The sequence below is a fragment of the Hydra vulgaris genome, chromosome 06, assembly GCF_038396675.1.
Source record: "Hydra vulgaris chromosome 06, alternate assembly HydraT2T_AEP".
Lineage (NCBI taxonomy): Eukaryota > Metazoa > Cnidaria > Hydrozoa > Anthoathecata > Hydridae > Hydra > Hydra vulgaris.
Genome location: NC_088925.1, coordinates 33,780,001 through 33,796,138, shown reverse-complemented (window position 1 = coordinate 33,796,138; position 16,138 = coordinate 33,780,001). Strand labels below are relative to the sequence as shown.

The following is a 16,138-nucleotide window of genomic DNA, read 5'->3' as shown; positions in this document are numbered from 1 at the left end:
ATGGTTGCACAATCAGATTCTAAAAGTCGCTTTAATAAAAGTTCTCTACATACTTCATCGAGCAAAATAATCTTTTTATACATTTGTTATGTACATCTTATTATTATTAACATATAAGTACAAGTTGTGATTTAGAAAAAATTTTACAAAAAATGTAAAAATTTTCACAAAAAGACATGTAGAGTTTTTTTACAAAGAATCATTATGGACCGCGGGTCCAAAACTATAGTTTTGTCATAACTCGTGTGATAATTTATTGAACGTGATAGTGACATTTTTTTTGTGGACCTAGCAAAGGTTGCTCTCATTCAGTACGCATGCTATATGACACGTTTATTTTTTTATTATTAAAAATAAACAAAAAACTATTCGTCGACTTATCATTCTCTCATTATCGATAAGAAAACCCATTTTCGGAGAAAAATATAAATTTTATTTTTCAATTTTCAGAGAAATATGCTTTGTTTGTTTGTTTCTTTGAAATTTCTAACTATTTTATTTATATATTAACAACTGTTCTAATGTTTTTTTTTTAATTATAAAAATATGTAAAATATACTAATTTAAATGATTTAAACTAAATTCATTATGAAATGCTTTTATGAATTATTTTACACTTACAAATAATAGAAACGTGCTAACAAAAAAATTTAATGGATTTGTTCTATGAAATTAAAATTCGAAAAATGCAAAATACATGTAGTTTATTTTTTGTATTATAGGATCTATCTAACTACCTAAAAACTAAAGAAAATAAAGTTTGCAACATTTCTTTTATTGTTTTAAATATAAAATTGGATTTTATCTAAAAGAATAAATACAAAAGCATACTGCAAGAAGATTTTTTTTCACTAAATAACTAATTAATGCCTGGATTAAATAAGCATAATTATAACTTAGTTCATAGTATAATATTATAGTTCATAGCAAAAAGCAATTTTCTTCAAAAAATGTTAAAATAAAATTACCTGCTGCGTGTTTGAGTGGCCTTTTTTTGCTTTAAACCTTACAGCCTACCTGGTAACCCTGTTTAAAATCTGTCATAAAATATTATAGCCTGGTAAAATATAAACTTAAAAGTTAATAAGAAAAAATATACAAAAAAAAGTTGTTATTCTTACATAATAAACACTGTGGTTTGCACTTTATAGAAAACCACAATTATAGAGCTAAATATGTAAGTCACCTTATTATCCTTATATTGTTCAATTATCAAAATTTTCTCATCTTTTTAGTTGGATAACTTGCTACCTCTAGTATACAAAAATTTTCGACTTGAATATGATCTTTTATCAGGAACATCAAATGGAGTATGCATTGATTGTGGATTACATGTTGAGTTTTTAAAGAAACAAGCGTTAAAATTTTTGGGCTCAACAAATATTCCATCTAATGTAAGTAAATGCCACAAAGAAGAAAAGCAAGTATCTTTAACCAATAATGTATCAAATGAATTGGAAAGTAAAAGTAAAAATACAGGTAATAGTGCATGTTTGTTGCACGTTTGTTGCATGCTTTTTAAAAAATTCAAATTGTTTATATTTATCACCAGCATGATTGCAACTCATGATTACAACTTCTCATATGATTACAACTTCTCATGGTCGTAAAAGTTGCAAATTCATTTAGAAATTTTTACTAGATAATACAAGCCATGATTTAAAGTTGAACTCATCTCGATCTACTGCATCTCCATCTGCTGCACATTTTTTTACTGAGTTAGTAAATTTTATTTCTCGAGTTTTCTTTTTAAAATTTTTGAAGTTTACTGATTTTTATGTTTTTCAAAAAACTTTTTAATAATAGTATTATTAAAAATAATAGTATTATTATTTTAATAATACTAATATTATTTTTAATAATAATAGTATTATTAAAAATTTTTGAATATTAATTTTTTAGTAATTTTTGAATATGTTTGAATATTTATGGTAATCTTTATATAATACATATTTTGTTTAAATTTAGAGCTGCAAAGATGTTTAATATTCCTAATAAACAAAACAGAAAAGTTTCAAACAAAAATTCAGTATCCAAAGATGTCACATTTCTGACAAATTTTCAAAGTATAATCAAAAACATGCCACCAGATAATCCACCAGGCCTATTTAAGTACATAGGAAGGAGAGTTGATGGAAAGGTAAGGATAGTACATTTAAAAAGTTATGGTAATTGTACAAAATTCTTTTAAAAATAAAGTGCTTCTAAAAAAAAATTTTTTGAAAGTTTTTTTTGAGAATAAATTTTTCTAAAGGTATTTAAAATATAATAAATATTAAAAAGTTGGAAATTGAATATTTAAAAGGTAGGCATAAAATTATTAATAAATATTAAAGGTATAATGTTAGAATTGGTACATCTAGGTCAGAAATACAATTTCTTCATTAGGTTGGAAAAGAAATATATGGAATATTTTCAGAAATTGGGACTTCGTGTTTTAGCGCTTTTGTATAAATAAAATTTAAATAAATAATTTTTAAAACTTTTGTTGGTTAATGTTAAGCTTTTGTAAGTTAATTTATGCTTTTGTAGGTAAATGTTAAGCTTTTGTAAATTAACGTTGTATTTTTGTTGGTTAATGTCATGTTTTTGTATGTTAATGTTATGGTATTATAGGTAATTGTTAGACTTTTGTGAGTTAACATTATGTTTTTGTAGGTTAATGTTATGCTATTGCAGGTTAATGTTTGACTTGTAATGGTTTTATATTGTTTTTTATTTATTATGTTAACATAATGCTTTTGAAGGTTAACATTATGTTTTTGTAATGTAATGTTATAATTTTGTAGGTTAATGTTATGCTTCGAATTCATTCAGAAGACCTTTGTGATTCAATTATACAAGTAGATCAAAGAAAAAAACATATTTCAATTAAGCAACCAACTCAGTTGTCTGGTATACCTCAACATTTGCAACTTACTAATGCATCTCCAAAATTATATGCCTTTGATGCTATTTTTGAACATAATTTATCTCAGGTAATATTTTGTAATTTTAGTAAGATACAAGGAAAATAATAAATAACAAAATATAAGAAAAAATGTAACCTCAGTCAACAGAAAACCTCAGTCAACAGAAAACCTCAGTCAACAGAAAAACTAAATAAAAAATAAAACCTAAAATTAAAAGAACTAAACAAAAAAAGTCCTAGATAACAATTCAAAAGTCTCTGACATTTTACAAATTTTTAAAGTTTTAAACTTTTACACACGTGATTGTTTAGAATCCACCTTTGCTGAAATTTTTTTTTTAAAAGGTCTAATATTATTATCGGTTGCATTTATAGACACTCTTGCATAGATATCGATGTTTTTAATAATAAAAATACCAAGAAGTTTTTAACGCTACTTTATAAATGCATCATAGTTTTCTTACAATAAATATAACGTTGCATAACCGCTGAAGTTAAAAAAGCAGTCGTTAATAAAAATAATCTTTTTTATAATTTTATATTCATCAAATATGAAAATATAATTTTATTTCAAGTGAAAACACACACTTTAAAAAACTTGTTTAAGACATAAATAAAACTTTTTTTTTTATAATAACGGATGACTCATAATATTGGCGGGCGACCAAGATTAGCTAAATTATTACTCGCAGTTGCCTGCCGGATGACCGACCAAAATCCAAGTGCACACCACTGCATTTGTATAAAAAAATTAGCTATACTTATATTTGTAATAGTACGCTAGATCAAAAAACAACAAATTATAAAAAACGTGGTATCTAATGTTTTTGTGCTTTGATCTTACTTGTTTGGTCTATATATTATAGACTCGTATGGTCTATAGGCATGTTTTTGTGCATATATGAAATTAAAGTTTTATGACAATAATTTATTAATTAGAACAATACTGTTCATTTACTTTGTTTTATTTTAAATGGATTTTATGTTGTTAGTTTATAAACTGAACAAAACAGCTTTTAAAATAACAGGTGTTTTATTGTTGGCATGAACATATTAACTAGTTTTCTATAACTATTTAAAGTGGTTTAAATATTGTAATACTTGACAATATCAGTTTTTGCTATGTCTAATAACATCTGTCCAACAACATCTGTAAATACACTGAGGTAAAATAACATCTATCCAACAACACCTGTAAATATACTGAGGTAAAATAACATCTATCCAACAACACCTGTAAATACACTGAGGTAAAATAACATCTATCCAACAACACCTGTAAATACACTGAGGTAAAATAACATCTATCCAACAACACCTGTAAATACACTGAGGTAAAATAACAGCTATCCAACAACACCTGTAAATACACTGAGGTAAAATAACATCCAACAACATCTGTAAATACACTATAGTTACTTCTTTTCAATTAAGTATAACAACTTCTGCGCAACTACGTCTGGAAATTTTACAGGTGCAATTACATCTTTTCAATTATGTTAAAAATAACTATATCTGTACTATTACATCTGTGAATTCTACAGATGTAGTTTCATCTTTTCAATTATGTTAAGAATAGCTACATCTGTACAACTACATCTATGAATTCTACAGATGTAGTTACATCTTTTTAGCTATGTTAAATTTTTTTTTTTTTTTTGCATTAATTCGGGCCCCGAATAGTGTTCTGGTAATATTTCAATGTTTAAAATTTAATAAATACTTTTTATCAAAAAATAAAAGTATTTTTACAAAGGAAGCTTATTCAATAAAAATATATAATTAATTAAAAAGTTGAGACTAATGATTTGTATTACCCAGCAAATACAAATCATTCGAGCATGTTCGATGAATGTTACAAACATTCGAATATGTTCTATGAATGTTCTGTAAAAAACAAACACATCACTAAATAAAAGATAAAAACTATGGCAAAAGAAAGGAAAAAGTTTAATTGATTTTTATTTTGAAATGTTGAATATATAGAAAAGCATGTGAATACTTTTCATTTTTTTAAATTAAAATTACAAACAGACTGGGTTTAAGGTTTATAAAATTAAAAAACTATAACTATATATTTTATTTTTATTTAACAGAGTAAAGTTTCTGCAACTGCTCTTTTGGATGTTTTACACGCTGTTATCAATGGAGGTGATGGGTGTTTGATATCTTATGGAGCTGCAAATGTTGGGAAGACAAAAACAATGATTGGCGCAGACACAGATAATCTAAATTTAGGAATTATTCCGTGTGCAATTACATGGTTGTATAATTTAATTGAAGATAGCAAACAGAGAGTTGGATCAAGAATTTCTGTTAGAATATCTGCTGTAGAAGTTGTTGGAAAATCTGAAGTTTTAAAAGATTTATTAGCTGAGCAGTGTTCTGGTGAATAAACTTTTAAGTGTTTTTTCTTTTAGGTGTTTACATAAACGGTTATAGTTGCTATTATAACTATATTTTATTGTATGTATTATATATATGTGTGTATATATATATATATATATATATATATATATATATATATATATATATATATATATATATATATATATATATATATATATATATATATATATTGTTATTCCTCTTGAAGCAATTAATTTTTCTAAAATAAGTTGAAAATCACTGGTGCCTAATATACTTGCATTACATAGAGATATTCATATAGGGATAATATATATTTGTTAGATTAAAGTTATACAAATATATTTTACAAACAGAAAGCAATTCATATTTTTGCTTTTCTTTTTTAAAGAAACAACAAACAAAAAATCAAACAAAATATCAAACAAAATATAGGGATATCATTCTTTTTAATGTTGACTTAAAACTTTTCTTTTTGCTTTGTCTTATCCAATTTTGCTAAAAATATTAACCACTCTAAAGAAACAAAAATAAAAACAATACACAAGTTATTATTTTTTTTTTTTTCTATTTAAATTTATTTTAATTTCCTATTGTGATAGTTTTTGCTTTCTTTGATTTTGAAACTTAGTTTTTTCCGCAACGCTTCATATAAAAAAACTTGCAAACGGCCATACCAAATTGTCTAAAATAAAATACTCATGTGTGAACATACAAGATGAAAACCACACTATAGTCATAGTTTTAATAGATTGCATTATAATTAGATGGCATAGAAGTATAGCGTTGCTTAAATATCAGAAAAATATCCTTTTATAACCAACATGTTGCAATGTTTGTATATATATATATATATATATATATATATATATATATATATATATATATATATATATATATATATATATGTATATATATATATAATGTAATATTTTGGTTATAAGTGGGCATTTTCCTAATAGTTTGGCAACTCTATTCTCTTTTTATGATTCCGTCTTCTCTATGCAATCAAACATTGTTAGATATCCTTATTTCTAGTCTTTATTCTTTGAATTTTTAATTTTATTTTTGTCTTTTTTTTCTTGCATTAAATCAAAAAAATATATTTATTTAAAAATTTTTTATAATTATTTCAATCTTTATTAGTTTATTTGAACTTGACAGATGCATTCAATTTATAATGCTTAAATATTTTAACGTTTATTCAAACATTTAAAGTTTTGATTTTTGAAGTTTTATTTAATTTTTTCTTATTTTTTCTTCAGTTGTAGTTTTATAATTGCGATCTTGTTTTAGGATGTGATAGTACTGATAGTAGTGGGGGATCACCTGGAATATATCTTTGTGAGGATCCAGTTGGTGGAACAGTACAATTAGGCAATGTTAGTGAACCTCAAGCTGTTAATGCTGAGAAAGCTGCATTTCTATTGGATGCTGCACTTGAAGCACGTACTAAAAATGCAGCTGGAGGTGGTGTTAATTTTAGTCATATGATTTTTACTATTCATGTTTACCAATATCGAGTGGATAAAGGCCTAAAATGTGGTCCTGGTGGTAAGGCATTTAGAATTAAATTTTATTTTTTACTTATTTAGAAAGTGAAAAAAGTCTTCCTTCTAATAAAATACTAATAAAAGTGTTTTAAAATTTTATCACATTTAGTTGAAATAGAAAAAAAAAATTTTAAAGCAGACAAATCAAAATTTTTTCAATTTTACAAAAAAATTATTATTTTGCTGCTTTGCTATTAAAAAAAAAGACAAAAAACAAACAAACAAACATTAATCGGAAAAGCAACTGTAAAATGCTTTATTATATTAAAGCTGGTTGATTTTTAGAATTTCATAATGCAATAACAAGATTTTCAACATATTTGACTTGAAACTAATTCCTTTACATGATATTATGCTTAATTTTTGTAAAGGTTTCTATTTTCTAAATCAATTTCTACTGAAGTACTATTGGAACCTCTTTAACTTCCATGTTGTTTGAATAAGCTTTTATAAGATGTCAAAAACTTGTAAATTTTTTTACTTTTCATTAATTTTCTTTTTTGTTTTAGATTCCAATTTTTAATTTTGTTTTAGTTTTTCTGTTTTTTCTTTTTGAAGTTTTTGAAGTTAAAACCATTGAAAAAAATCAGTGATCTTGAAATTTTATTGTTTAAAGAAATTGCTATCACTTTTATATACCGGTCCAAGTTTTTATGGTAAACTTATTTTTCTCCTAAAGTTAATTAAGTTCTTTAAATTTAAAAACATTCCTTCCATTGGTTTAAGAATTTCTTCAAGTAATTTTTTTAATTTCAAAGTTCCAATATAGTTTTAGTTCCAATATACATAATGGTTTCCAATATACATAATGGTTAGAAATCCAATATACATATGGTTAGAAATACAATATGCATAATGGTTTCCAATATACATAATGGTTTCCAATATAATGGTTAGGGTTTTTGAGTGTTAAAATCTGGCAAAGTTAGCATTATTCAAAAAAATAAAATTAATTGTTGTTATATAACTTAGTCTCAAGATGTAAAATGATGTTTCCATTTTGGGGCTGTAAACTTACAATGTAAACATTTATCTTTTTATTCAGCCTGATTAACCCGGCCAGCCAGATTCATATAGACTTGAATCAATTTGAGCTAATTAAAAAACTTTTTTATTATTACCTTCTATTCATACAAGTTGTTAAATAAGTAAGCTATGGAACATACAAGTTGTTAAATAAGTAAGCTATGGAACATACAAGTTGTTAAATAAGTAAGCTATGGAACATACAAGTTGTTAAATAAGTAAGCTATGAAACATACAAGTTGTTAAATAAGTAAGCTATGGAACATACAAGTTGTTAAATAAGTAAGCTATGGAACATACAAGTTGTTAAATAAGTAAGCTATGGAACATACAAGTTGTTAAATAAGTAAGCTATGGAACATACAAGTTGTTAAATAAGTAAGCTATGGAACATACAAGTTGTTAAATAAGTAAGCTATAAAACACACAGTCCTAGTGATATTTATTGTTTTTATAGCAGTAAGTTTCTTTCAGTTGTTTTCTTCAAAAAGTTGTACAAATTTGATTTTGAAAAACTTGTTCAATAAGAAAACTAGCAATCAATATATTTTAAAATTTTACATTTCATAGTTGTATACAATTAGTTCAATTACTAATAGACACCTAATGATTAAATTGGTTAATAACCATTACTAATAGACATCTAATGATTACATTGGTTAAAAACCATTATTAATATAATGAAATTACAATCACAATTATTATGATCAAAATTTTTTAGGTTCTGTTCCATATTCTGGAGGAAGATCACGCTTACACATGATTGATCTAAGTTCTATTAATTCAAATTTTGATACTGATACACATGGGGCTGCACCAAGTCATGCAGGGCTTGGTCAGATTATTGTTGCTATGTTAAATGGATTTAAGCAAGTTCCATACAGAGATAGTAAAATTACAAGATTGTTAAAAGATTCTATTGGAAGTCCAACTTGTCGCTCAACATTGGTTGCTCATATATCAGATCATGAAAAAAACTTTACTAAAACTTGTTACACGTTACAGCTTACTTCAAAAATAAGCAAATCTAGACGGAAAAAAAATTTAGTAAGCATTTTAATCTAGACAGAAAAAATGTTTAGAGCGTTTTAATAGTATATTCAGTTAATTTTGGTTTCAATTTTATTTTTTAATTTTCAATTTAAATTTGAATTTTATTTTTTAATAAACCTTTACTAATTACACTTTTATATCAGTTATAATTACAGTATATACTTACAGTAAAAACTCTTTTTGTACAAACAGTTGATTGTTTGATGGTAGGTAAAAGGCTTTTTAATAAATATTTTTTATTAGAAGAACTTTAACTGTATTGCTTTTTTTAAAATGGTGACAAAAAAGTAATAAAAAAAAAAAGAAAAACATTAGCTTTTTTTCTTTAAAATATACTGACAGTTTTACTTTATTATAATTCTATCTGGTAAATATTTATTTTAGAATTGCTGCACAAGTTCAGACCCAAGTTCATGCGAGGAATCAAATAGTAGATATCCCAATCCAGCTATGGTAAAGACTTACGGCATAGATGACACAACCTGTGTTAATTCAGACTACAATACTTCAAGTGCAGGTGAAGATTCTTGTGATACTGTCATTTATATGGGAAATGGTCACATCAGTGATAGAGATTTATCTGACAATGAGCACCCTCCATCTAGGTCTTCATATTTAGCAATGAAGTTAAAGTTACCTTCTAGCTCAGAAGATGAAAACATGGAATCAAATACAATGTTAACAAACCATAAAAAAGTTACCTGTCGGTCTATTCCAGAACAAACTAAAAAAACATCAGAAATAGGAAGTGAAACTGAAGCTCTGGGTAAATTAAATATAAAAATAGGTTGCCAACCGCGAGAGAATGTTGAAAAAGTGGTTAATGTTGTTGCACCATTAATTGTAAAAAACGAAAATAAATTATCTAATGATGAAGCAATTAAGCTTTCATCATTTAAAGAAATACGTAAACAAGAAAAAAGAATAGCTAAACTTTTAAACTCATTTGATAATGAAACTCAAAGAAGCAATGGTTATAAATCTGATACAGAAAATAAAGTTGTAGACCTTAGTTGTAAAATAGTTGATGGTTATATATCTGCCCCTGAAAATTATAAATACAAGCCTGTTCAAATAGTAAAAGGTACTGTAAGACAAAGTAAGGACATTTTTGTATCATCTAATTTAGAAAAAAATATATCATGTAAAATTGATAAGCCATGTGATTTTGTATCATGCAAAAATTTGAATGTTAGTAATGTTCTTAACAAACTTATTCCTGAAACGAACCTTGATGAGTTGCTTAATGGTTTGCAAGAACAACAAAGTTCTATAAACAATTTAAAAGAATTGTCTGTTGATTCTCCAATTAAGGCAACTGAAAACTCTTTGCTTACTTCTTGTAGAACTTGTGAAAATGAAGTTATTGAAAAAAAAGAAAAACAATTTAAAATTTGTCAGAACAAAAGCAATGATTTAAAAAATCAAACATATAAAATTGAAAATTTAGATCACATAATATCCATTTCAACTGTTCCTAATTTTAGTGTAACCAAAAAACCTTTGAGTAGTATTGCTTCTCCAAAATTTGATAGGATGCTTAAAACTGTAAATACTTTTTCTAGTGAAAATAATAATCAACAAAAGTTTCCACCAAAGCATTTTTATGCTAGATCTTACTCAAAGGAAGACACAATTAGTTTGTCCTCAATTAACGATAGTGATGATAGTGATGTTGCTTCTTTATGCTTAAGTCCTGCATCAAGCAGGAAGCAACATCCTGCAAGACTAAGGTATCGCTGGTCAACTGTCTTCGAGGAAGAGGAAATAAAAAAACAAGATAAGCAGTATATAAAAAATAATAATCAAGAAATTATAGTTACTTTAGAAAGTGAACCTCGATCTGGTCAGTCACTTTTGCAGAAAAGTAATGCAGTTGTTACAGATCAAGCATCATCCTTTTTATTTTCTACACCACTTTCGGAACAACATATTTTTAAAACTCCTAAATCAAGTAAAAAGTTTTCATTATTATCACCAAAATCTGATAGAAAAATATTAAAATCAAAATCAGAAAATCGTATGTCTGCTTACAGCGATTCAAGCAGCGGAATTGGTTCATTAAATAGTCAATCATCATCACTAAAAAGCAGAGAAGAAATAAAAGTTCTAAATGATGAAAAAAATATGCCACAAGTATCATCAAAATCAAAGTTTTGGCTATTTAGGTAATTTTTTTGTATCTAAATAACTATTTTGATGTATTTTTAAAAAATTACATCAGTTGTAATAATTTAACTACTTATTAATAAATAAGTTAATAATAAATCTTTTTTTTAATTAATTTTTTTTTTTTAATTATTTTATAAATTTAGTCGCTCATTCAAAAAAACTCCTAAAGTTTCTGGATATTTAAGTGATGGTAATGTTACTTATTCATCTTATTTTTCTTCACGCAGCAAAAAGTTTTTTGGATCAAGATCAAGTAAGTTTATTTTAAACATCTTATTAAAATAATAAAGTAATTTCATGTAACTACAATAAATCTTTGAGGTCCACATTGAAAATTTTTATACTGTTTTTAAAAATCAATTTGTTAGGTTTCTCTGTAACTTATTTATTTACAAAGAGTATATATATATATATATATATATATATATATATATATATATATATATATATATATATATATATATATATATATATATATATATATATATATATATATATATATATATATATATATATATATATTAGTTAATGAATTATTAGTTGAAACTAGTTAATGAATTACTAGTTGAAATTGGTAATATTTTTTGTCACTATGATTGGTTGAAATTTAGACAATTTTAAATATTTCTAAAAAACTATTTTTTTTTTTTTTCATGATGCTATTAGTTTTTATTTTGACAAAAAAATAAACTCCTCTATCATCTCTGAAATTTTAATTTATGTCACTTTTTTGTTGTTGCATTTATCCATAATATTGGAATTTTTTAGCACTTCTTTCACATTTGCCTCTTTAGCACTTGCTTCTCAATTTTAAAGTAAAATTCAATGACTTGCTGCTTAGGGCAGTTTAATGGGTTAGCATTCTTTAGTACAGCATCAATTTTCTGAAATTGATACAGATCTGACATAAAATAAAGTTAGTTGTTAGTCCTTTTTAAAATAATGGAAGAAGTTGTTTTTTAAAAAGTTCAGTCACAGATCTGGTGTCAAAGTTTGATTTGTTATAAAAGGAAATGTTTAAAACCAAAACTAGAAATAACTGGTCACACAAGAAACTTAAAACATTTCAACATGAATGTACCCGTCAAGTTCATGTAAATTTTTATCTTGGTCTATTCCCTTGATTTCTCTATCACAAGATGTGTTTGCTACAAAACGAAAAACGAAAGATGTACTGCATTTAAACTTTGTCGCTAAATCTGGTGACTGATGAATTGAGTTGACTGTTAGTGTTCTTTTTGTCAAAGTTTTGATTTTTCACATCTTCCATTTTTTTGTTTGTAGTTTCATTCTCCTTATAACATTTTATGACAAGTCCAACAGTTGATTTTGGAACTTTACATGCTTTTTGTATGTAAAATGTCAAAGTTTTTTTGTTTTTTTAATTTATTTTTTACTTAGCATTGCAAAAACAAATCTTGATACACAGCTATGCACACACACAAATAAACTAATTATGCATTGTTTTTAAAAAGTTTTAGAATTAAGTAGTTTTTGAGATAATTCAATTTAAAATTATCTGAATTTTAACAAATCACGGTGATAGTAGAATTTATTAATAATTTATTTAAAATAAATAAAAATTAATTTCAAAATGATTTCCAGGTTTTGCAGCAACACATTTTATAGTTTTTTTTCTACTAGAAGTAAGCCACAATGAAAGCGGAGATGGAGGTCATAGTAGTGGCTATGATACATCCATAACTGATGGGGGAACAACTAGTTGTGCAGAAGATCTAACTGACAATGAAGGTAACGGGGCTAAAAAAAAAAAAAGGTTTTTGGGATTCCGTCGAAGATTGGTTAACAGCTCAAATGTTCGAATTAAGAAGCCACTGTGGCTTCCAAATAGGCACTGTCAATCAGATGATGAAGGTATGCAGATTAAAGTGTATGAAATTGATGACCCACAGAAAATAAATAAAAGACCCTGGAAGTCACAAGGAGGAGAGGTAAGTGTAGTATTTTTTTGTCAAAAATATTAAACTTTGTTAAAAATATCTTTAATACAAATTATATATTTATTAACATTAATAATTTTAAAAATGTTTGCAATTTTTTAAATATTTATTAGTAGCTTGCTAATCATATCAGAATAAATTTTTTTATATTTAGCTTGTTAATCATTGCAGAATTAATGAACTTGATCAACATCACAAGCTTCTTAAAAGTGAGAATAATTTTTATTTTTCCTAAGTTGTTTTAAGTAATAGAGTTGAAAGTATAGTTAGTTGGATTAAAAACAATTAGAAACAACTTCAATTGTGATTCATCCTCTCTTGATTTTAGTAATAAAAAAGATCTTGATGTCTAAAGAATGTTTTCCACTCAAAAATATTTTAGTTATTATTATTATAATATTTTAATATGCTATTAAAATATGTTTTTGACTTCGTTTTTTGTTATAGAAGTCATTATCAGTTGTAGTTCAGTTGACCTTCAATAACTCCTCAGATGTCCATGCATTATTCTCTTTTTCTTTTAGTTTTTTTAAAAGAATAACAGGATTTCAAAAATTGTATTACATAAGTTATTTCCTCAACTTTCTTTCCAATATTACCGAAAAAATTACCAGGCTAATATCACCAGAAATTCTTAAAATATCTAAAATATATTGATTTTTAAAACAATTTTTAATAGTATAATTATATAATTATTCTACAACAAAAAAATCTAGGAAGTGGGGAAAGCACTTCCTAGATTTTTTGTAGATTTGAAATTTAAATTTGCTTAATACTAACGGTTCATGCAAAAAAAGACATGGGCTTAAAAAACACAAAAAACAACATGACATTGACATTTAAGTGTTTGTTGGAATAGAATTTGTTTTAAAAAAAAAGATAATATTTTCTAATAGTGTTGATGTTAACATTATTTGACTCATTTATATTTGTAATGATGAGGTCAGAATGTAGTTTATGTACTAATGATGTCAGAAATTAGTACTGATGAGGTCAGAAAGTAGTACTGATGAGGTCAGAAAGTAGTACTGATGAGGTCAGAAAGTAGTACTGATGAGGTCAGTGCGTAAGAGTATAGCATAATCTCAAAGATCTCACAACCAAGTTGTGCAAAAAATTAATTATTTAGGATTTTACTGCATAGAAAATAACATTTTTAACTTAAAAATAAAAAAAGTGTATTTTTTACAAGATTTTTTAACTATAATTTTTTTTTTCGATTTTTAAATATTTGTTTTTGAAATTTATGTTTAAGTTTGTTTCTTTTGAGACCCTTAATATACTTGATATACTTAAAAAAATTGTTTTTTGGCGATAAGGTCACACAAACATCAGACTTGAGGTGGCCCCCCTAAATGCAATATTACTTTGAAAATTCTGAGAGAATTTTATACTTTTGCAAACCAATAAAAAGCTTTAAGAATAAGGCCAGATCTTTTTTGGCATTTCATTGCACCCTAATATATACGTATACAGGACTATACTAAAGACAGGGCCATACCGGGCCGCGGCCCCATGTGGCAAACTTAGGAGGGCACAAAATTCCTGATATTTCAGAAAATCTAACATTTCTGATCAAAATGAATTTTGTTCAGAAATATCAGATTTTATTATTCTTAGTAGAAAACTTTCAACACAGAGATCCAGCAACATGGCCTAAACTAACAGATAAAATAAGTTATTCTTTGATTCAGCATGGACTAGAGCAAGAAAGAAGAGAATGTTTTTCAAACACGCTGTGTGATTTTGACAATAGAATGTGACACTTTAACACAAATTTGTATGAAAAAGTTCATTAAGGTGGTGATTAAATTTGTTTGCTATTGGTTGCTGTACAGTAATTTGTTTTTTGCTTATTGTTTTTGCTCTTTGTTATTTCAAAAACGAAAACCAACAAAACCAAAAACTAATCCCAAGAGTTTCTGAACATGAAAATAACAATTAACACCAAAGATGCTATTCTGATTGAAAAATTCTAAAAAAAAAAGCATTAAAGAAGGAAAGACCATGGATTCTGATTTGCAGAGAGTTATCAATGGAGAGATGAAAAAGTGGTAGAAAAACAGTGGAGAGACATCTTGAAAGTGATTGTTGATACAATTTTGTTCTGTATAAAAAACTTGCCCTTCGGGGCACAACAGAAGTCATCGATCAACAAAACAGTAGAATTTTTCTGAAATTGATTGATTTGATAAGCCATTATTATCCTTTAGTGGCTAAATACATTGCACCTGTTAAAGCAAAGAAAACCACAACATCCTACTTTTCTCCTAAAATTCAATATAAGCTAATTGCATTACTCAATTCATCCTTTTTCTTTATGAAAAATCATATTATCAAACAAAGAAGAAGCTACCACTTTGTTCTGTTTGACTGCACTACAGATGCCTTCCATAAGAAGCAGACGGCCCAAACAATCAGATATGCCCTCATCAATGATGAAACCTATACAATTAAGGAAAGCTTTGTGGACTTCATTAAGTCTTACCATAAAATTGGAGAAGGTCTTGCAACAGAGACCACTGAAAAATTAGAGGACATCTAAAGATTTACGACAATGGAGTCAATATGTCTGGAAAATACAAGGGTGTCCAAGCTTACATTTATTTTCTTTGTGATTGTGCAAGATTTGTTCCATGTGCAGCTCACACTTTAATTTTGTTGGTGGCCGTGCTGCTGAGGTTTCCCCATTCATAACTAAATTATTTGGAAAAGTTCAAACCATCTTTATTTTAACTTTTTTTAAAGTTCTACATTTTTTTTTATAGTTATTTAGGTGCTCCCAGAAGTTCCTACGGTTTTATTACAGAACACTGTGGGAGAGCATTTAACTAGAAGTTCACACCTCCTTTCAATGGCGCTTGTTGGGCTAGAGCCGACATCGAACCTCAGATCTCTGGATTCTGAGCCAGAACTCTAACCATTGTGCCACGACTGCTCAAGATAAAAACATCAAGATGGAAAAAACTGATGAAAACATTGACATTCTTATTAAAGGGAAACAGTGCCACATAGTGGTCTGCCAAAAAAGAACTAATCACACCATTGCACAGACAACTTAAAGAAATTCTTCAAATTTTCGAATCCAGTATTTA

The 16,138-nt window shown here is 26.4% G+C and overlaps 1 protein-coding gene across 5 annotated transcripts in view; it reads left to right on the top strand.

Moving 5' to 3' along the window:
* The window catches only part of LOC100213070 (kinesin-related protein 10), a 66,926-nt gene that overhangs the window by 46,378 nt on the left and 4,410 nt on the right, over positions 1-16,138 (top strand). For 3 of the 5 annotated variants that reach the window (XM_065799910.1, XM_065799912.1, XM_065799913.1), the window contains 11 exons: positions 1,236-1,479; positions 1,643-1,718; positions 1,969-2,140; positions 2,790-2,978; positions 5,008-5,299; positions 6,575-6,832; positions 8,579-8,904; positions 9,295-11,078; positions 11,226-11,335; positions 12,727-13,034; positions 13,198-13,252. In XM_065799910.1, coding sequence (XP_065655982.1) covers positions 1,236-1,479; positions 1,643-1,718; positions 1,969-2,140; positions 2,790-2,978; positions 5,008-5,299; positions 6,575-6,832; positions 8,579-8,904; positions 9,295-11,078; positions 11,226-11,335; positions 12,727-13,034; positions 13,198-13,252 — 3,814 coding nt within the window. The remainder of the gene's footprint in view (positions 1-1,235; positions 1,480-1,642; positions 1,719-1,968; positions 2,141-2,789; positions 2,979-5,007; positions 5,300-6,574; positions 6,833-8,578; positions 8,905-9,294; positions 11,079-11,225; positions 11,336-12,726; positions 13,035-13,197; positions 13,253-16,138) is intronic. The other 2 variants (XM_065799911.1, XM_065799914.1) reach the window with 1 other exon arrangement.